We start from the raw sequence: 24,204 nt of genomic DNA, 5'->3' as shown, positions 1-24,204 counted from the left end.
AAGCTTTATGTCTGGATCGAAGTACCCGAGCTTGTGAGGTTGGCATTTACGAGTTCGGACCTCACATTTGGCCGACCTCAGTTTCACGACGTAAGTGTGAGGTTGAAAGCGAGTTTGGGATGATAATAATTAATGTAAGATAGCTGAGGCATGGGACTAACCACATTATTTTCTTGTATGTGCCGGAGCCAAGAAACTATAGAGTTGTTAGTTGTCATTGTATTGTCCATGGGACGAGACGAAACGAAAAATATAACGTCTCGTATCGTCTTGATTCTCGAAAAACTTTTCTAGTCTCGTCTCGATTCCCGAAAACAATTTTCTAGTCTCGACTCGAAAAAATTTCCCGTTTCGTCTTGTAAATTTATGACAAAATTTATGTCTTGATTTTGTTTACTTAATTTATTCTAGCAGTCATCAGAATGCTTCCAGATCATGACAGGTCTACAAAGAGTGTAATTTTAAGTAGGATAAATTTAAGTGAATTTAAGTAGAATAGTAAATTTGAAAAGGAGAATGATAATTTTCGGGGAAGAAAGGTAATTTTGGAATGAGAATCGCAAATTTGGAATCACAATGGTAAATTTGAGGGAGAAAGGTAAATTTAGGACGAGAATAGCAAATTTGGGGTCACAATGGTAAATCTGGGGAAAATGATACATTTTGGAGGACAAAGGTTAATTTAGAATGAGGATAGCAAATTTGGGATCAGAATGATAAATTTGGAAGAGAAAGGTAATTATGGTATCAGGGTGGTAAATTTAGATGGAGAGGAGTAAATTTGGCGGAAAAGGTAAATTTGTGATCTCGATGTAAATTTGAGGAGAAGGGCAAATAAAGGGGAAAAAGGTAAATACACGTTTTTAATGAGGAGATTCACTGTTTGTCTACTAGAGTGCAGTGCTGCATGTGTGGAGAAACCTTTCTTGCTTTCAAGAAGTTGTAACATGTAAAGAGTAAATAAAAAATCGGGTTGAAAGTTTTTTTTTTTTTTTTTTTTTTTTTTTAAGACAGCTACAAGATTCATTTAACGTGGCAATGTGGCTTAAGGTCAACAACGAACAATATCATATAAAATCACAATTTAAGAAGAAACGATGAAACAAAAACAATATTGTTTAATTTTGTTTTAAAACATCTTCATTAGTTATTTTATACAACAAACACGACTATTGCAATGTTTCTAACGTAATAGTTTGTGGTTTGCTGTATTGTACATCGTTTTAAAAAGAGAATTTATTGTGGTTAACATATGTTTTTAATGACTCATAAAAGGGAAAGTTTTGGAGGGGTATTATTGTTTTAAAAATCACAAAATATTTTATTCGATTATTTGATCACATATGGCCAGCCACAGATTAATTACCAACATAATTTGCTTTGGGTCTCAGGAGACTAAGAATCCTATTGATCTCTCTGTTGACGAACACATTAGGGAATCCCTAAAAAGCTTACTCCTATATATTAGATAATCCCGCTTTACTGGAAGGTATAGCGCGTTTCGTACCAAAAAGGCTTAAATTGAACTTAAAATCATTTCTGCTTAAGGGGCTAACCCAGAGTAGGCTAATTAATTAACTAGTGAGTGCCCCCCCTTATGTCCATGACGCACCTCCCGCAATTGTCTATCCATAAGTATTCTTCCATGAAAAAAAATCTTTTCGATTAATTTTTACACCCCCTCAAACATATTTATATAGATTTTTAACCCCCCAAATATTTCAATGACGCAGTTTGCGTTATAGCCCCCCCCCTTGTGGGCACCCCTGAGTAAGTGATATTCAAACGGGAAGTGATTGAAATCAACAATTTCCGGTTTTAACTTTGATCACTATAGAGCAAAATCTGTAATAGACAGTGAGATGCGGTTACCTGCAATCAGTGGCGGATCCAGGATATGATCAAGGGAGAGGCTAAACCATAGTTTACGGCTTTATCCAGTGCAAAGCAGGATTGAAGCTTATTTTATCCAGTGTATACCTTAGCGTCAAGGGGGCTGTATCCCTCCTTAGATCCGTGCCTGCCTGCAATCGATTAAGCGTCTCAATAACATATTTAATTTCCACCCTTAGCTCTCTACTAAAACCGGAAGTGACAGAAATACACTACAACTTCCGGTTTCAATATTGATCGACATAGTGGAAAAACGATAAGAGATAGAGGAAAGCTGTTGTTTTACAATCCAAAAATGAAATCTTTCAGTTTAACGTTCCACGATTATGCCTTTTAAGCTAAAGAAGACGATTATGCCTTTTAGACTAAAGAAGACGATTATGCCTTTTAGGCTAAAGAAGACGATTATGCCTTTTAGACTAAAGAAGACGATTATGCCTTTTAGGCTAAAGAAGACGATTATGCCTTTTAAGCTAAAGAAGACGATTATGCCTTTTAGGCTAAAGAAGACGATTATGCCTTTTAAGCTAAAGAAGACGATTATGCCTTTTAGACTAAAGAAGACGATTATGCCTTTTAGACTAAAGAAGACGATTATGCCTTTTAAGCTAAAGAAGACGATTATGCCTTTTAGGCTAAAGAAGACGATTATGCCTTTTAAGCTAAAGAAGACGATTATGCCTTTTAGGCTAAAGAAGACGATTATGCCTTTTAGGCTAAAGAAGACGATTATGCCTTTTAGACTAAAGAAGACGATTATGCCTTTTAGGCTAAAGAAGACGATTATGCCTTTTAGGCTAAAGAAGACGATTATGCCTTTTAGGCTAAAGAAGACGATTATGCCTTTTAGACTAAAGAAGACGATTATGCCTTTTAGGCTAAAGAAGACGATTATGCCTTTTAGGCTAAAGAAGACGATTATGCCTTTTAGGCTAAAGAAGACGATTATGCCTTTTAGGCTAAAGAAGACGATTATGCCTTTTAGACTAAAGAAGACGATTATGCCTTTTAGGCTAAAGAAGACGATTATGCCTTTTAAGCTAAAGAAGACGATTATGATTTTTAAGCTAAAGAAGACGATTATGCCTTTTAGACTAAAGAAGACGATTATGCCTTTTAGGCTAAAGAAGACGATGATTAAGGCAAGTGAATGATGATGGAAGAATTGGTGGAATGAGAAAATGGGAGGAAACGGAAGTACCCTAAGAAAACACACGGACATGATGTTGTCCACCACAAACTTATTTGAGCGAGGATCAAACCAGGACCCTCACGCACCAGAGATAAGCACTCTACCACTGAGCTAGCGTGCCCCCCCCTGTTTAAGAATCGATTTAGTGTTCTCACGAATAGACACTATCTTCTCCCTTTATTATCTATTAAAACCAGAAGTACTATAAATCAACCATCTCCGGTTTCAATGTTGATCGCTATAGGGTAAACCAGTAATAGAAAGGAAGAAGTTGTTTTCTGCAATTAATTAAGCATCTTAGTAACTTATTCCATCTCCATTCAAATGTCTTCACTAAAATTAAAAGTGATAGAAACCTACAAATACTAGCGTTTCCAATTTCAATATTCAGAAAATATCACAGCATATAAACCAAACTCCATCACGTGGTGTACACGTGCAAATGCTAATTGTTTCTTTAAAATATTAAGTTACGTAGGTTTGCTGAAAAATTTTCGATCTTTTCATTGGCTTGGTGGTTAGCGCGCGAAAACCTGCAGTGCATAAAGTCCAGGGTTTAATATCGCAGACGAAGAGTGTCGAATACATTACAATGGTAACGGACCCACTTGGAACTGTAGGGTTCCGTCCTGTATAGCCGCGCTGCTGACAGAAGGACGTAAATATATATATCAATTTTGAAATCAATCAATATTCGGAATTCCCAGTAAAAGTAGATATAAGAAAGCTTTCACCAAAAGAAAAAAAGAAAGAAATACTACCGCACTTTCTACTAAACTATTATGGTTGGAAACATTCTGAGTGTTGTCCAAAGTATAATGATCACTAAGAATCATTACGAAAAAGCACTAGAAGAATGAAAAAATATATATAAACTTTTAATTCTAAAATTCATCAAATAAAACTGCGTTCTCCTATGAGAAAACAACGTAAAGCCTTGAAACTTGACGTACATATACTGCTTTACCACCCAAGACTAAATATATAAAACGTATATATACGTCCATACCATATTAGATCGAGCATTCTACTGACGTATATATACGTTGTTACCACATAAAGGACAACCATTTTCATATTATTTCTGTTGTTAGTCCATCCAAATGATTCTTTCTCCTAGGTCTTTTGACTAGAAATCTATTCTCATTCCGCCCGTGTTACTCATGTCAACTACGTCTCGCGCCCATCTTACACGTCTCTCTTTTTTATCACCAGTATGATATTCGGCGATCACAAGCTGTTCTGAAGCTGAACGTTGCGTATCCTTCTAAATTCACTTATTTTCGCGCCAAACGTTTTTCTTTTGTTTTCAAAGTAATAGTAATAACAGTTACTAATGCCCTCTAGGCACTGGAATCCCACTTCTCGTGAGATCAGCGAAGTGAAGCAATGTCCGGTGTGGTCCGAGAAAAGATCCGTTCGTACTTACTTTGTAATAATACCATCGGCGTTAACTAACGTCATGAAGGCAATTGAGTAATTAATTAAAAGAGAAAGAGAGAACTCTAATCTGGAAAACCAATATTGACGGCGAGGGGAATCCAAATCCTGGCCAGAAATTTCCCCAAAAGCGTGAGTGCCAAAAACCGAATGGCAAATCATGGCCCTTTAAGGACTGTATGGTCAGTTTACTTTTAATAATAATAGTTCTTTCTTCGTATGATACACACCTGAAGTTCTAAAAAGAATTTGATGCATTGTTATACTATTCACGCAGTTGCATATACATAGTTTTTGGTCACCCTATATCTATTTACATATAAATGTACACACAGATCGTAACGTAAGCGATATGTTACGATGTTTTGAAATGGAAAGTTGGAGTTATTTGTTTCCTAGCATGCCAAAGAGAAATTTCCCGACGCTTCCTGCACAAGCGAAACAGCGACAGAGAGAGAGAGAAGAATTGATGTGATGTTTACACAGAAAAGAACCAAAAACGCTTTCTGCATGGCGTAACACCCAGGTGCTAACTTTCCCGTTCGATAGGTGTTAATTATGTGAGACGCACAGTTTCAGAGCTTCCCAACAGTTGCCAACTCATGTTTTCAAGTCTCCAAATACTAAAACATGACAAGCACTATGGTCTCTTTCTTAAATGATCTGTAAAAGTGTGACATATAATTCTTTTCAATTAGCATTTCTATAGTGCTTTTTCAATACTTGATTGCAGTTTTTTCTTTTCTCTGTCTCACCAGGAGAAGACTGGGATTTAAGAGCTGGTGCTGGGACTGGGCAGTTTTTGGATTTCAAGATTGATACAAAAATCATAAAAGATCTCCGTAGATCTGCTTTCTGTTATACTAACTTTGATATTGATCTTTATCAGCAGGGCCAGCCATTGGAGGCGAGGGTCCAATATATATAGGGCCCAATAGTATTTATATGCAGGCCAGATTCACATACACCCCGCTTCGCTGTAAATGTATGAGAAAGCTAGCAGTGAAAATAGAAACACTTTCCTAAGGATTCTGCACGATACAAGTATTCATCATATTCCAAGTGACCATGATTAAAGAAATTCCTGATTGAAAAGCAACAAGCTAATTATATACTGAAAATTATACCGAGACAAAGCAGGCGTGGCTCAGTTGGTAAAGCGTTGGCTTTGCATTCGGAAAGTCATGGGTTCGGTTCCCGAGACCAGACAGTGAGCATTTCCAGGGCAATTCCTCATTCACACTACGGATTCCTAAAAGCATTTTAAAAATTCAAATCTAATTCAAATCTACTGGTAGTTATTGGTGCACACCCCGACAGAAAATTTTGGATCCGGCCAGATATATATATATATATATATATATATATATATATATATATATATATATATATATATATATAGATATATATAGATATAGATATAGATATAGATATATAGATATACTTTGTATCTCTTTGGTAGAACAAAAATAAGGTGCATTCATGTACAATTGCACACATGTACTGTAAGTCTACAAATAACTAACACTACTTGTATTTTCCTTTTGAAAAGTACATAATTTCAATTAGAGATGTAAAGGCACGGTGGCTCAGTGGTAGAGCGCTTACTAGCGATGGCCAGAACCGGTTCCTGGTGGAACCGGTTTTCGTCTCTGAACGGATTCGGTTCCGGAACCGGTTTTTTTCAGATCCAGGTCTGAAATCGGTTCTTCGGATACAGGTTTGGAACCGGTTCCCAAAATCCGGTTCTGAACCGGGTTTCGGATCCAAGTTTGGAACCGGTTCCTAAGATCCGGTTCTGGAACCGGGTTTTCGAATCCAGGTCTGGAACCGTTCCGGAACCGGTTCTGAAAACAGTATCTCCAAGAACTGGTTCCGCCGGAATCGGAACCGGAACCGAAACTTTGTGGCTATCCCTAGCGCTTACCTCTGGTCGTGTGTATGTGAGTGAATATGATAAAATCAAAATGGGCACCTCTGCTCTCATCCAAGAACTTGCTAGCATCGCTACCTATTAGTCACAATCAGCAATACATTTGGGGCAGGGGTGCATAAAGAAAATTGTCTAGGGAGCACCTCCATGCTAGCTATATTTCAGCTGCTATTTCTGGTATTTAATATACGTGATTTGCTATATTACGTACACATTTTCGTGAGCGGGGGTCCCGGGCGCCCATGATTTGGGGTAAATATCCTACACGCTCCGTACCTTCTCCATCTCCGTCCGCTACGTATTTTATCACGATTTTCAACTTATTTATTTTATTGTAGTATAACATTATTTAGCCACTGGAAACACTGAAAACTTCGGTAGTATTGTGCAACAATCACACACAGTATATAAACAGTATACACGCATACAAGGATCCCTGGATGCAAATAATGAGAGCGTTGTTTGTTTCAAGATGTGTTGGTATTAAACACAAACAAGAAACAAATAAACCGTACTGAACAAAGACTGAAAAGATTTATATTCTACGGGGAAACACATCGACGCCATCTCTGAAGAATAACTGTTACGAAACAAAGATCCTCTCTTGGACAAAACAGACAGACACTTCTTAATCAAAAGTAAATTTACTTGTATGTCCAGCATTGTATATCAGTTAATTGCTGAATTTCTTTGCAGGTGTTTATTTGTTGGTATATAATTAAGAAGCAGAAGGAGTGACCTTAATTTCCAAATGGAGCGTCAATTTCATCATAAATATATAGATAAATAAAAATATTCCACCTCCAACGGAGTTTGGATCCATTTTATCGATGTAATGATGTAACAAAATCTTTTGATCATTTCTGAAAACAAGGAGCTTGTCTTTCTTTCTTTTCTTACAAGAAGAGCAACGAAAGCACCTTCAAAAAAAAAAAAAATAAAATAAAATAAAATAAAATAAACCATACAATGCCTTTCCCCCACCAGTAAGAGATAGCTATATATAGCGTCTCAAAAATATGATAAGCTCCATTCTAAATGTTACCCCATAAAGAAAACAACTTTTGAAATGTCCGCCATTTATGCTCTAGTAAGTTGGCAGCACTGAATGTTACACGATTTTCAACTGTTATCTTTGTGTTAATAGTCACGGTGCGCCGAATAGCGCACGAGCGTCATCTTTTTCTGTAAGGATAGGTATGAGGTGCTTCAGGACGGAACATTGTGTTGTCATAGTGAATGTTGTGCAGAGGCCAGTGGCGAATCTAAAAAGTAAAAACTGGTAGGGCAGGCAGTATTCAGACTATGATACGTTTCCAGCGTTTCCCAACCTTTTTCAACTTGCGGCACACTATAGGTGTAACTTGAATTCTCGCGGCACACCCATATATATATATATATATATATATATATATATATATATATATATATATATATATATATATATATATATATATATATATATATATTATTTAAAATATAAAATACCGTGGTATTTTTCTGTGATTACTGATCTCATTACAGAGAGGAAAGCTCGTTCACTGATTTTCCCTCGTGGTAAATCATTATGCTTTTTTTTTTATTCTAATTTTAAAATAGAAAACAATTGCAATGAAATATAGGACTCGGGTTTTTAAAAATCCACTTTCTCTTTCGAAAACTGTATCTAACCTCTAACTAAAAGGGAAGATCACTAAATAACGAATAAGTAAACAAATCTCCTATACTTTTAAAACACAAATGTAGGTAATTTGAATGCATATTTGCTTTGTTGAATTTATTGAATGATATGTTGAAATTTCAATTTACGAAATAGTCTGCAACAATAAAGAAGCAATAACGGTCATGACAATGATAAATACGTTTTCCAACATTAAAAATGAACAGAAAAGTAACACAGTATGAAACTTAAAATTGTAGATTTATAGCAGAGGTTCATAGTAATGTGAAATACAAATATACATTTTCCCCTATGTCTTGCAATTTGATTTCTATAGAATTAATAATTTGTTTCGATTTCCTCGCGGTACACCGGTTGGGAAACGCTGATATAAACTTTCAAAAATATATGAATAATAGCTTAAATTATTTGTCACTGAAAAAAGTGGAGGGGCTTTAGGGGGAGGGGCCGTGATGGGGCCTCCACGAAAATGACTGATGTAGCACGAAAATTTGATCTTACTCTTCATCTGTACCCTTTTTCTTATAAAAGCAATCTAGTTCTATCATTTTATTTTCTGAAAATGTGGATGGAAGTATTTTACAATTTCTTGTCAGGAAGGTAATAATACCCGTTTAATACTACAAAGACATTGTGGCTAGTACTATTGGACCCCCCCCTCCCAAACAAAAATTTCTGGGTGCGTGCTTGCTACGGTATGAGAATAACAAAGCTGTCAAACTCAGTTTGTTTCAAATTTGACTATTCTATCTCAAAATTAAAAATGAATAAAATAAAACGGCTGCAAGACTTCTGGGATATCATGTTTCATATTGCATATGGGTATACTTTCATTCATAATAATACAAACAAACAAAATCGATATCAAAACACATTGGACATACAAAATAAAATTCCTTGTTTTTCTTTTTTCCTTTTTTCTTTTTAAAAAAACTGAAAAACACTGAAACATAACCTGCCGTCCCTATATTCAGGAGTACATGGACGTTACATGTAATGTACGAACCATCCCTTCTCCGTCCCTGTACTAATACGCAACCTATAGTTTTATGTACGCACTCACGCGCATACGTATATAAAAACAACAACAAGACGAGTGAAAATAGCTCAGGTCCATTATTACATCAAGTGCTGGCAATTTTCATTAATTCTGCTCCGCCATTGAAACCGGGAGCAACAATACAGACTACTGGCTGGTGACTGTAGAGGGATACACAGTATATGTATATAAATGCGCACATATATATATGAATTTATTACTTACAAATTACGTTAATGAAAATAGGAGGGTATATAAGATCTCTTTTTAACAGCGAAATCATTATCTTTTTTTTTTTTTTAATCGTCCCTCTTATACACACATTAATTTCAATTAACGAAATCTCTTCCGATTCAAAATGTTAGCGAAAATTCAAACCCTGCTCTTGAACAAGTGGAAAGCAAAAGCATTTCATTGCGTGCGATGTTAACACATTTATTTCTCTTCCTCGGTTACAAGTAACGCCTATTTTTCCGAACTGTGGTTTTTAAATTGTTACGAGGGCACGAGAAATTTATAGGGTTTATATATATATATAACATGCTTCTAACTTATTTGTTTTATTGGTTTATTTTTTGAAGCAAGCAAAGATGAGGTTCTACCGTTTAACATTTATGAAGACTCAAATGCCGATTAGGCTAAAGGAGACGGTGATGATGAGAAATGAATGAAATGGCAGAATGAAGAAAGTGGAAGGAAACGGGGGGGGAACCCCGAGAAAACCCACGCAACACGGTGTTTGTCCACCATAAAGTTCACTTGGCGTGAGGTGGGGTCGAACCAAGAACCTCATGCACCAGAGGCGAACGCTCTACCACGGAGTCACTCTACCACGGCCCCGTTTAACATATATGTTTGTCCACGTTTAATATATGTTTAATATATATGTTTTTTAAAAGTGGTATCGTGAACCTTTCCATTAAAATTTAACTGATCCTGCTTTTCTAGTGGCTAACGTGTGTGTCTTCGATTCCCGGTGTAAGAGTACAAAAATTTAACTTCAGAGTCATTCATTTCCATTAATCACCCGTGCCCTTTACCCGAAAGGACATAACGTTGGGCATTAAACTAAAAATAATCCATTGAAGTTATAACGTTTCATGTTATATAGTAGCCCTGAGTTCGTTATATTAAAATTGTGGAAATATTGCAAAAAATAGTTCATATAGCCTACCAACTGTTCAAATGATAATACAAGACAATACAAGAAATCGAATTTATTTGAACTACTGTATTTTTCGTCGATTTTCTGCAGTTAACTTATTATTTTTATAATTAATCTTCTTCTTCGTAAACAATCATCGAACAGCACATCAGAATAAACAAACCAATTGTGATAGCATTTGTAGATATAGAGAAAGCTTTTGACAACGTAGATTGGAATATCATGTTCAGAGCGTTGAACAATCTGAAGGTAGATTACAGAGACAGAAGAATAATATATATGAACTTTGTAGGAACCAGACAGCTGTTACAGGAAGAGATCAGAAGGAAGCAAGAATAAGTAAAGGAGTGAGGCAAGGATGTGGACTTTCACCTCTCCTGTTCAACGTTTATATAGAAGAGGCTATGAAAGAATACTTGGATAAAAACGAGAAAGGCGTAGAAGTAAATGGTCAGGTTTGCAGCACAATAAAGTTTGCAGATGACATAGCATTGATAGCGGAAAACGATGAGGACATGCAAGAAGCACTTTCAAACTTGAACGACCAACTGAAGAAAAACATGCAAAATGAAGATAAATAAGAAGAAAACGAAAGAGATAAAGTGCACAAGAGCAGGACAGGAAATAGCAAACGTATGGCTAGAGGGAGAGAAAATCGAAAACGTTAAGACGTTCCCCTATTTAGGAAGGCTAATATCCTTGGAAGGAAGAAGTGAAAAAGACTTAAGTTCCAGAATAGCACAGGCTAAACAAGCATTCAATAGGGAAAAAGGACTACTAACATCAAGAAATGTGTCGCTGGACGTTCGTAAACGATTTATTAAGACACTGGTATGGAGCGTGGCGCTGTACGAATCAGAGACGTGGACATTGAGAAAAACTGAAATATCCAAGCTGGAAGCATTTGAAATGTGTTGTTGGCGCAGAATGCTGCGCATATCATGGATCGAAAGGAAAAAGAATGAAGACGTATTAAAGGAAGCTAATGAAGGACAACAGATTATGAAGATAATAGGAAAAAGAAGAAACAGCATGCTTGGGCATCTTATTCGACACTCCGATTGGATCACTGTGCTATTAGAGGGAAAGACAGAAGGAAAACCAGGAAGAGGAAGACCAAGGATAGAATATCTAGATGCAGTTACGAAGAAGAGGCCTTATCAAAATATAAAACTGCTCTCACAAGCGAGAGAAAAGTTTTAAAATTTCCATGTTGCGCACCAACCTATGGTTGAGGTGAACAAGAAGAAGACATAAACGAACTTACATACATCCACTATGGCTTCCTCACATACTATATATAGAACTATCCAGAAAGAACAAGTTTATACATGTCTGGCCGCAAAAGAAGAAAAAGATACCATAGGATATGATATCATAAGATATAGACCATTATCCCTAATAACATATACATATTTCTACAAGTTATCGTTACAAAGTTTCTCAGTTATCATGACTGCTAACGGTTTGAATCGGTTAAGAGTACACAGACGAATTTAACCCCAACTAGAAAAAAATCTACGATAAATATGACAATATTCCGATTTTTATGTAACATCGCGTGTATTTTTTTTTTTAAAAATCGTCACTATTTTTTTAGTGGCTGAAATTACATGCAAGAGAAAGGATTTACCTGTGAAAATGCGTGTTTAATGATAATCTCATTTTCAAATAAGTTCACTTTTCCTATGACTCTAAACTTGATACACTGTCAAAACTTATGTTTCAATCAGATATAATATTGAAAATAATAATAATAATAATAATAATAATAATAATAATAATAATAATAATAATAATAATAATAATAATAATATGTATTTGTATATGATATGTTTAATATTGAATTAAGGAAGTTGTTGTTAAGTGGTATATATGGAGCATTGAACTATATGGTTCAGAGACTTGGACATTACGGAAGTTAGAGAAGAAATATTTAGAAAGCTTCGAAATGTGGTGTTGGAAGAAGATGGAGAAGATAAAATGGACAGAAAGAGTAACAAACGAAGATGTTTTAAAATGGATAGGGGAGAAGAGGACACTTCTATCCAGCGTCCTTCGTAGAAAGGGCAATCGAATTGGACACATCTTGTGAAGAAATTGTCTTCTTCACACCGCCGTAGAAGAAAAGATGGAAGGAAAGAGAGGAATAGGAAGAAGAAGAACACAACTGATCGATGATTTGAAAAATTGAAGAAAATATTGGGAGTTAAAAGAGGAAGCTGAAGATCGAGAAACCCGGAAGAAACATTTTTAGGCCCAAATCTAAAATTAATAATTAAAAAAGAAAAAACAAATTAGTCCCAGGACCTCCCAAAAAGCAGAATACTTGAATAATAATAATAATAATAATAATAATAATAATAATAATAATAATAATAATAATAATAATAATAATAATAATAATAATAATAATAATAATAATAATAATAATGTATGTGTGATAGTATGTAAGTTATGTATGACGAGTTATTAACACTCTCATATTTTCCAATAAAAATGTCACAAATCTCCTCTTAATAGAACAATTTGGTGGCTACAACAGTTAAATAAAAACGCTTGTAAGTGTGGACTCTCCTGTGCGATTCATACTGTGCGTCCAATTGGATATTATTTGTTTAAGAAATGTATATTTCGAACCAAAGCAATAAATTGTTCTACAAATAACTATGAATATACAGTCTTTACAAATAGAGGCAGTTAGGTAGGTAGGATTTTTTTTAACAAGACTGTACACAAGAAATAATCGTCCACAATGCCTACCGAGAAAAGACGATTAGAAGAAGCTAATTTCTTCAGTTCGTTAAGTCGCTGCGTTAAAAGATTGTTGGGACTAAAACAGAGCACTTTGTAAGCAAATCACATGACGCTTCCACAGCAGTACAATCACGTGATTGTATCGCTAATCACCGAATGGCTTTGTTACCTTCTTCGCCACAGTGAGTATGCTAATTTCTCTTGCCTTCTTATTAACGTTAATGGGCGAGTTATCTAATTTTCCCACATGCAGTACATACAAGGATTTAGTCGCAAGGTGAGACAAAAACATGATTCATATTCTTCTTAGCAAATGAGTTCACACAATTCAATACAGCAAAACGTCGTCAGGCAAAAAGATACAGTGAAAGTCATAAGTATTCGTACACCGGCTGCAAGCTATGAATAAATACCTGTAGCTCCGACTTTGTTGAAGATAGAGCGTTAGAACAAACAGTACTGCATTCTCCATTAAGTTCTTTATTATTTACAAAACTAACGTTCTGTAAGTGCGAAAACATAGACAAATAATGGCAGAAGAAACGAAAATGAACATGGTTTTGATTTGTCAAAAGTATTCGTACACTGAAATTAAAGACATAAACGTCCAGCTGTTCGAGCTGTTGTTGACATGGAACGTCCTCTGGAGGTTTTCAAAGCTAAATACAACTACAGGCAAGCGAAATACCATACAAATTCAAAGAGTTATTCAAGACGGAAGACGTAATGGGTCAAAAAGGGACGGAGACAACAGATGCAGAAAATAAAATAGTTATAAGGCTTCATAACGATCTGCCATTGACTGCAAATTCTTACGGGAGCTATAAGATGTTATCGGACGACCACATTCGACCGTGCAGTCAATCATAGATAGCTTCTGCGAAACAAACACAGTCAAAAACATGCCGCGAAGTGCACGTACACGGAAGATCTTTGGACGATGTGAGCGCATACTGCTGAATGAAATTAAGAAGAACCCAAGAATCAGTGCTCCACAGATTCTGGCAGAAGCACCCAAATCAGGTATGTTAGTTTCGGAAAGTACTGTGCGTCGTGCGTGAAACAATCAAGGTTATAATGGGCGCGTTGCTTGAAAGAAATTTTTTGCTTCCGAGATGAATAGGAAGAAGCGGCTCCAGGTTTGCGAAAGCTTACGTGAACAAAGATGTAGCTTTCTGGGAAAAAGTGGTATTCTCAGATGATAGTAAATTTAGTGTGTTTGGCTCCGACGGTAGAAAAATAATGTGGCAGGAGCCAAGTACAGAGATGAACCCGAAATATCTGCAGCAAACCGTCAAGCATTGAGGTGGAGAAGTGCTAGTTTGGGGGCGCATGCGTGCTTTGGAAGTGTAAAAGTTGACAATTATCAACGGCATTATATACCAGCATATGTATACTGATATGTTGAAGAAAAATCTACGTACTAGTGCTGATCAAATGGGCCTGCACGATCACTTCATATTTCAACAGGATAATGATTCGAAATATACAGCACACAATACAAGGCTCTGAGTACTATACAATGTGCCAAAGCAACTGGCCACTCCTCATCAATCGCCTGACCTCAATCCGATTGAGTGTTATGGTACTGATTCGAAAAGAAACTCCGCAATCGCAGCATTACGAGTAAACGTTCTTTACAAACTGCACTTGAAGAGGAATGAGTTTCTATAACAGTCGAAGATTCTCGACATTTGGCGCAATCGATACCGAAGCTCCTTCTAGCTGTAATTAGGGCCAAAGGGTACCCATCCAAGTATTGAATCATGCACAATCATTTTCTTTCTGGACGTTTCGTACGTGTACGAATACTTTTGACACGTCAAAACCATGTCCACTTTTGTTTCTTTTGCTATTATTTATCTATGTTTCAACATTCACGGAACGTTTCTTTTGTAAATACTAAAGATCTTAATGCAGAATGCAGTGCCGTTTGTTTCAATGCTCTATCTCCAAGAAAATCAGAGCTACAGGCATTTATTCATAGTTTGCAGTCGGTGTACGAATACTTATGACTTTCACTGTATGTTATTTTAAGTTGTAATCACAGAAATTAAATTTTATTCATTGTTTTTGCTGGTCTAGCCGAGTGCTTTCGAGGGTTCTGCTTCGGATTACGAGGCACAACACATCGTGAGTTCGAAATAAAATAATAACAATAATCATCATCATAAGTTAGTGGCGGATCCACGGAGGGCGATCGGGGCAATGTTGACCGGGTAAGTTTCTTATTTTATATATAAAATAAAACCCATCCCAGAGTTTGGACCTCTTAAAGGTAGCTCTAAGTAGCAGCATTCCAACCCACCGCCCCCCCTAGAAGTCCGTCCTGGATCCGTCACTGTCATAAGTATTCTGCCATTACTGGCAGATCACTTGCCGCAACTGAGAAGCTTCCATGTTCTCCGCTATCCTCTTCTTCTTCACGTACGATGTTTTCAGTTTTTATATCGTCCATTAATTGTAGTCTCCTTCGCCCTCTCCCTCTTTTTCCTTCCACAATACCCTCTAGCATGTCTCTCATGATACAGTTTCTTGTTATCCAATGTTCCAACCAGTTTTTCTCCCTCTGCTCCTTAATATTTAAAATTGTTCTTGTCTCCTCTACCACTTACAACACCTCATTCGTTTTCCGCTCGACCAAACGAATTCTCTCCATTCTTTCCCACACCCACATTTCGAAATTTTCCGGTCATTTTTTATCATTTTTGCGTAATATTTGTGTTTCTGTCCCATATAATACAATACTCCACAAGAAGCATTTTATGAATCTTGCTCTCAACTGTTTATTCAAGGTCACACACACACACAAAAAATAGACTTTTCTTTCTCCTAAAGGCTTCTTTCACCATTCCTATCCTTGCTTTTATTTCACATTCACACTTCATATCATCACTAATAATACCGCCAAAAACTAGTCATCTGTTCTAATTTTCTCCCCTCCTACTTCTATATTTGACACCGCCCGCTTCATTCCAATCACCGTGGCTCTTGTCTTATTTTCATCCCATATTCTTCTCTAGCATTGAGTCGCTGTAGCTCTATATCATGAGTTCGAGTCCCACTGAAGAGAATGGCTATTTTTAACTGTCCTTGAAGTTTCTGTTTGTTTCCTTGTCAACTGCCAGTAGCGGGGTGAATTTCAAAAAGTGGCTTGTACGTGCACCTTGGCCACCAGAGGCCCCGGGTTTTATTCCCGTGAGTCAGCATCGAATTTTTCTCCATTTTCCATCCTCGAATGTCCTTGGCAATCCTAATGCTGGTTCTCATTTTATCCGTTACACTACAGATCCCCAATATCTAGTTTTACACATATATCCTTCAATCATAGAGAAAAGAACTGGCCATCCAACTTCTGTTGTACTTATTTGGTGGCCTTGCCTAGCTAGATACCTTAGGCAAAAAACGGGATAGAACTTGGCTTTGAGTAAAATTCGAGCAAGCGTAAGCTACTGGTTAGCGTTCGTGCGTCCCCCAGTCAAGAGTCTCGGATTAGGATTCAAAAGTCGACCACTATGACTGAGGTTTTTCAGATAATGTGTCTGAGGAAGGCTATGTCACATAGCCGCAAATGTAACACAAATATATAATTTTAAAATATATATACTACTTTGGTCAGTTGGAGTTTTATTAGTAATCTTGAATTTTCCAAAGCTACAATGAATAATTTACGAGGTTTTTCCAGGTTTTTCCTCAGTTCCGTAAGGCGAATACCAGGATGACGCCAATAAATATAGGTTCTCGCTGAATTTCTGTACTATTGTTGTTGTTTGGCTTAATTATTGCAGTTTAGATGACCACGCAGTCCTATCAGAGTGGTTGTTACCAAGAAATAGATATCAGGTCAAAACAATGTAGTCACTGTACTGTGACTCGTAGTCCTTCCCAGTATTCTTCAGCGCGTGGACCCACGTAGCGTATTCGCTAACCCTCTCGCCTTTGATGCGAGCGGTCCTGGGTTCGATTCTTGCTGGAGACACTCGGTCGAAACAGCTTTCTCGGTCCAGCATTCATACGAGGCAAATGCCAGTATGGTACCTGACATAATGGTCCCAGGTTGCTTCTTTCCTTCCCCATATTTTTTTTTTCTTCCTCTCCAATTTCCCGAGCAGTGTGATCGCTGAGAGATATCATCCGTGTGACAGACTAACATGCCCATTGATGCCGAAACCTCAGAAATCTAATCTTCCTAATTCCTAGTTTTCAGCAACATCTATTCCTACTAAAAGTAGTAACATTTTCCCTCTGTATCGTATAAGATACACAGAAGTCGAAAAATTTCGTAATTGACACAGAGAACAGAATCGGAGCAAAATGGAAAACTTGGCACTTACCTAGACCGCCTCGTTGTAGGATCCTTCATTACCATAACTTCGGTAATTTCGCCGTATTTACTGAAATATTCTCTGAGACTTTCTGTAAGAGAGAAGAAAAGGAAAACATACATTAAAATTAGTTAATATTTCATAATACGAAAAGCAACTAATATCAAACATTATTCTAATATTTGTGGTGAAGACGCGTGCCCTAATCACATTTTTGCTATGAAAACAATATTGAATTTCCGTAATTTGAAACTCTACGCTGTGTGACAATGTTAAGCCTGCCATATGACCCGTAAAAAATGAGGCAGTCCCGATTTTAGACCCGAATGTCCCGCATCCCCATAAATCTAGTCGGAACAGGCAAATGTCCCGTATTTTAACCCGTCCCACTTCTGCTCTGGGTATCAGCTTATCGAAAAGTATAAATAAAAAAAATCACACTGGTTAGGAACAGTGTTATTTACTGTATGCATGGGCGGCGATTAGGGAGTGCAAAGGGGAGCAGTTATCCCACCCCCCACTTTTCTGAAATGGTATATTAATGTATATAGTTTCATTTGTAAATGTGAAGTTTTTGAATGTATTTAGAAAAAAAAAATGGTGCCGTAGTCTCAACAATATTTGCCGTTGCGTGACTACATATTGGTTGTTTTCCCGTGGAATTAAGAAAGCTACAAGAATTGCGTTTTAGTTGCCACAAAAAATGGTCCAAAAATTTACCTATTGGAGCGCAACATTTCGAGTATACTTTCATTTCTTCTTACAAGAGCTCGATATAAGTCCAATATGAGTTAATCAGTCTCCTTGAAACTAATTGAGATAGCACTTCGCAAAAAGAAAAAAAAAAGTTACAAATCATTCTTTAATTGCACAAAAATTAACAGTTCGTAAAATGTCTTTTCTTCTTTGTAGTAGTAAGGAATATTTTGATTTTTTCTTTTTTTAGTTTAACATCCTGTTCAGCAGCAAAGCTACAATAGACGTAGACCTACTGATTAACATGGAATCCGATTATCTTCCGCCGGGAATCGAACCCGGGTCTCCCACGCCCAAAGGCGCGTACGCTAACCGCTTAGCCAAGAAGGAGCTCAGTAAGGAATAGTAATTAAAAAGAGAGTAAAAAGAAACAACTTCTACCTTTTCCATTGTTTTGCAGTGTAATAAACGAGCGAAGTGGTGTGCTTAGGGGTGTACGAGAACGAATATGTTTCCGGATTTCTTTAAATGTCGTAGCATATCCTTGTGGTATTTACTGACTTTCTAAGAGTAATAACATACATATAAATAGCATGCGTGGAATTAACCCTTTATCGTGTTTTTTTTTTTTTTTTTTTTTTTTTTTTTTTAAATTGAGTGGAGAGAAAATTACGAAAATGTGTCTGTGGGGTATTCAGGACACATTGAAGCAATAGGCACATACACGACGACATGTTGCAGGAACGCAAGAAATCACCATAGCGGTAAATTACCCAGCGAAAACAGAATAACACCGCTATCTTTAAAGGGAAGTTGTTGATTAACCTTTTTAAATTCCGGCTTTTTTAAAAGGTAAATTATAGGTTTTCATTCAAGCGTCTACAGCATTTTCCCTATTTATCCTAGGATCATGGTTCATATCTCCACTTTGCAAAATAAGTCTCATTATTCATTACTGTGATTAATATTTTCCTTTCTATTTATACGTTTTGCAAATTTGTTATTAAATAATCTGATCACACAATTTTCCAGACAGAATTCAAGATGTTCATGAGCAAGGAATCAAATCTTACACCTTCGTTGTTTAAGAGTACAAAGGGCTAGTACCTACTTGCGTTGTTCTTGTCAATTTACTTAATAAAATATGAAATACGATATACAGTATTTTAACTGAAAAAGATAGTACCCTATTAGTTATACAATCTTTCGTCAACACAAAGTGTTAGAAGCAACCAGGGAAATTTGTATATTAACAGTGATATACAAATATTCAGATCATGTCTTGCCCCCCCCCACTTTTAACGTCCAATCACCGCCACTGATTGTATGAATGAACAATAAGCTATGTCATGAAAGAGTTTGAAGCAAGTTATCACACCACCCTCTTCGATTTCATGGCGAGCAAGCCAATAGATTTTTAGCACCTCCTTTGGCAGTCAAGGGGATCTGTAATCTTCGATAAAGTGCACGAGCTGAGTTGTTGTTGATTGGATACATACCATACATTTACAAGTGAAATGTTCCAACATTGTACCAAAGAGAATGCCTAAATCGAAATGAATGTTTTCTTCCAATTTGAAAGAGAGGTACTTTTTTTCTGAAAGCACCGAAGCTGAACTATGAAGTCGATTGCAAAATTTGCAATGTTACCCTTTCCATTGCACATGGTGGTAACTTGGACACTCTTCAACACAGTGGCGTATTTAGGAGGGTGGTTTCCGGGCTTAAGCCCCCCCCCCCAAAAAATCTTACTTAGTATAGTAAAGTAAATGAAATATCTTGCAGAATTTTCACATTTCCAGGCAAAGCCTTCCCCCCCTCAAAAGTTAGCAAAGCCCCTCCCGAAACAAAATCGTAAATACGCCACTGCTTCAACACCTAAAACAAGCAAACATAAGATGACTTCAAGTACTTCTACATTTACAAACACATTGGGAAGATGAGAGATTTTTTTCTCCACAGCAAGCATTAGGTAAGTTGGCAGAAATTATAAATAATCTTTTTGAAGGACTAGGAGCGCAGAATTGTGCTTTGGTATAGGGCTTAGAAATATCTAAATCCGGCCCTGACAACCACACAAGGAGAAAAATAAGCTAAGTTTTAATCAGATTAAATTCACAAACGTAATTTTGGCAAATACAACCACGCAAATAAATACTGCTAAACGAGCGAAGAATACTGAAAGTAGAGTTATCAGTAATTTAAATAAAACGAGGTCATTTGATATTGTTTTCCCGTAAAGCACTTGCTATAAGACGTCATCTTGGGTTCTTAAGAGTCTTCATCTCCGCGAAATTAAAATACACTGTACCACTAATTTTACAGTAGTTATGTGATATCTTCAAATAGATAAAAGATAATCGAAATGTGAAACAAGAGCGCCCTAGACAATATTATTTTGCGTGAGATACCGTCATCACAAGTCACCTAGTGGCTTTGTTTTCAGCTGTTTAGAAACGCGAAAATAAATGTCGATTTTCAAAATGGCTCGAAATCGAAAGCAGATAAGTGAATCGTGATAACGGTATCTCATGTAAAATGATATTGTCTAGGGCGTTCTTGTTCCACATTTCGATTTTCTTTTATCTATTTGAAGATATCACATAATTAATGTAAAATTAGTGGTATTTTAATTTCGTCGGCATGAAGACTCTTAAGGCGATTCTTTTGTAGTTGGATTGTACTTCACTCCATACAAATAATTGGAAAGAACGAAGAGAGAAAAATAGCTGTAGCTTAGGGAACTTGTGCTTGTCATACTATTGTTCATAATGAGAGCTACAGTTCATTAGATTGTGCTGGGGAGGGCATCAAAGGTGTCCCGTATTCTCATGAAAAAAAAAAAATGGCAGGCTTACACAATGTGAAGCGAACCCACTTGTAAATATATTATCATTTCAAATCAACAACAAACTATCATACATCGTTATTGCTGTCACCAAATGTAATATAACCGTTGTTTTCATCAAGAAAATTTGCCACATTAGAGCCAAACTGGTGTTATCTTTGTTTCTTTCTTTACGCTTTTATTTATTTATATACTCTTAAGTGTCTTGTCTACACAGGTCACGTGTGAAATACTCAATGTATGTCTGCATCCTCTTATTATGCAGCTAACAACACGGGAAGACCAGTTTTAGTGCCTCCAACACCATAAACCTTGTTGGTAGCTACAGTCGGTGACAGTAAAAACGCTGTCACTCTCACTGACTCCCATTCAATAGTTAATCCTCACCCTTCAGCCGCCCCTGCAATATATATATATATATATATATATATATATATATATATATATATATATATATATATATTGTGTGTTGCTTCCTACACTACAGTGGCGATTGTTCCTTTTTTCTTATTTTTTATACTATCTCTTCGTCTCTAACTGCTTCCTATTCTTCCTTGCTTTATTCCTCCTTTTCTTTTACGCTTTTTTTTTTTTTGGCTAAATGCCATCATTGAAGAAATAGTGAAAAAAAATGTCTTGAAATATGGAGGTTCTGGGATCACAGTCGTGTGCCAGAGTGCGGCTCAAAGCCACGCGACTCAGCAAGAAAAACCACTCCTAACACCATACATACAACTAATATATATATATATATATATATATATATATATATATATATATATATATATATATATATATATATATATATATATATTAGTTGTGTGCATTTGTCTACTAGATTAGTCTGACTGTCAACGGTGACCACATTTTGCATTGTATCGTACCCGCTGACCTTTTTTTTTCTTTCTGAGAAAAAGAAAAGACGATAACACACACACACACATACACATGTATACATACCCATATAAAAATATAAACACAACTAAAATAGAAGGAAAAACTTGCTTTAGTTGGAGCGAAAGGAAATGATCGACAAAAATATTATCGTCCTTTTACAGTTTGAATTTAGCTGTTATTTTGTTTTCCCCCGTTTGATTTGTTTTTAGCTTAGCGTGCCTTTCAGTAGTGAGGCTATATGAGACGTGGATCAACAGTTTAACGTGAGATCCAAACCACAAGAACTCCCGACCTGATTCCAATTCTCCCACACCAAAGGCGAGTATGCTAGCCGCTTAGCCACTAGCAAAGGTGTTCAAACTCATGAGGTCGGCGCTCACGAGTTCGGAACTCACGTTCACTCGACCTCAATCTCACGAAGTGAGCGAGAGGTCAGGCTGGTTATGTGAGCGTGAGGTCGAGTGAGAGTGAGGTCAGGCTGGTGATGTGAGCGTGAGGTTGAGTGAACGTGAGGTCAGACTGATTATGTGAGCGTGAGGTCGAGTGAGTGAGATCAGGCTGGTGATTGAGCGTGAGGTCACACTGGTGGTGTGAGCGTGAGGTCGAGTGAGAGTGAGGTCAGACTGGTGGTGTGAGCGTGAGGTCGAGTGAGTGTGAGGTCAGCCCGGTGAGGTGAGCGTGAGGTCAGACTGGTAGTGTGAGATTGAGGTCGAAATGAGTTTGTGAACGTGAGGTTGAGTGAGGTTAGGTGAAAATGGTCAACTCTGGCCACGTGAGAGTCAGCTGTTTTCCTCCGTGTCTAGTGTCGAGACAGTCTATTTCAATCTAAAATAAATATACTGCACTATTCTTATTGAGTGGAGGATTTATGATAATCCTGCCTTCCTCAGCCTTGCTAAAGCTAGGATATGGTCAACACTTAATATTTCAAGTTCTTATTACGCTCTGCTAGTAAGCCTTACAAGATTGTAATATTAGTACATACGTCAGTTCATCCGTTAGTCATACTCTCATGCTATTAACCGGCATAACCGTGGGACGTAAAACTCAAAGATTTCATTTCATTTTTTTTCTCATGCTATTAAGCCTTACAAGATTCTAATGTTAGTAGATACGTCAGTTCAACTGTTAATCCTACCCTCATGCTAGTAAGCATTACAAGATTGTAATATTAGTAGATACGTCAGTTCATCCGTTATCGTATTTTCATGCTATTCAGTCTTACAAGATTCTAATGTTAGTAGATACGCCAGTTCAACCGTTAATCCTACCCTTACGCAGGTAACCCTTAAAGCCGTTAATCGTACTCTCATGCTATTGTGCTTTACAAGATTCTAATGTTAGTAGATACGTCAGTTCAACCGTTAATCCTACTCTCATGCTCGTAAGCATTACAAGATTGTAATAGTAGTAGATACGTCAGTTCATCCGTTACTCAACACGATAACTCATAAAGAAAGCGAATTTTTGAATCATTTTCCGCAATACAGAGTTATAGCTATATCGCGGAGTCAATAGTTAACGTCTTCAAAACTAACGGTGACTTTGCAGTTATTATTCATACATGGGAATAACTGCTGAGTTTAGATTCCTTTTCAGATTAAAAGGTAAAATATTTTCTGAGGTTAAAAGTTGTTTTGAAGCTAATAGGGTTTTTCTGATTAAGCCTCCAAAAATATTACTGGGGTTAAAATCTTACATACCTGAGGTATGAGAACGTATATAATACCGTCGAATGTTTAAAAATCGCAACCTCGATAAGTCGAATTTTATGGGTTTAATAATCATATTTAAAAACCTCGGTAACTCGAACTTTCGTATCTGCGAATCTTACGAGTCGAAGTTTTACGTCTAATTTATCTTGATGTGACCTTGATTGCTTGAAGCTATAGTTCTATGCTCTTACGTAATTGTCATTGTTGCTAATGTGTATTGCAATTGTTTTATTCATGTCCAGTATTATTTTATTTTTACTAGTCATCTTTTTTTCTTAATTGCAGGAATTTCCACAACTTCACTTTTGCTTGATTCGGAAAGCAGGTTGCACTGTAACCACAGATTCAGTCTTTGCAAATGTAAAACACAAAAAAGCTTTCTGCTCACCAGTCGCCATCTTTGCTACTAGCGCTTTCTAAGGGCAGACACAGGAAACAGTGTATGCGCATGTGCGCATACAAAGTTTTTGTGTTGTTCTTTTATTTGATGCATTATTTATAAACGTAAGTTAATTGTAATAAATACTACAAAGCTTCAAAACCCCGACACTCATTTTGTAACACCCTGTGTATATATAGAATATATAATATTCACTAACCTGAAAGCAGTCCGCCATAATTTA

The 24,204-nt window shown here is 36.7% G+C and overlaps 1 protein-coding gene across 3 annotated transcripts in view; it reads right to left on the bottom strand.

Annotated features, from left to right (window-relative positions):
* The window catches only part of Rbp6 (RNA-binding protein 6), a 1,467,626-nt gene that overhangs the window by 1,096,462 nt on the left and 346,960 nt on the right, over positions 1–24,204 (bottom strand). For all 3 annotated transcript variants that reach the window (XM_081770618.1, XM_081770619.1, XM_081770620.1), the window contains exon 3: positions 17,435–17,516. In XM_081770618.1, the coding sequence (XP_081626744.1) occupies positions 17,435–17,516 (82 nt within the window). The remainder of the gene's footprint in view (positions 1–17,434; positions 17,517–24,204) is intronic.

The sequence above is a fragment of the Thermobia domestica genome, chromosome 9 (assembly GCF_964235325.1).
Source record: "Thermobia domestica chromosome 9, izTheDome1.hap1.1, whole genome shotgun sequence".
NCBI classification, from domain to species: domain Eukaryota; kingdom Metazoa; phylum Arthropoda; class Insecta; order Zygentoma; family Lepismatidae; genus Thermobia; species Thermobia domestica.
Note: the sequence above shows the minus strand (reverse complement) of the source record. Positions and strands in the feature narration are given on the sequence as shown.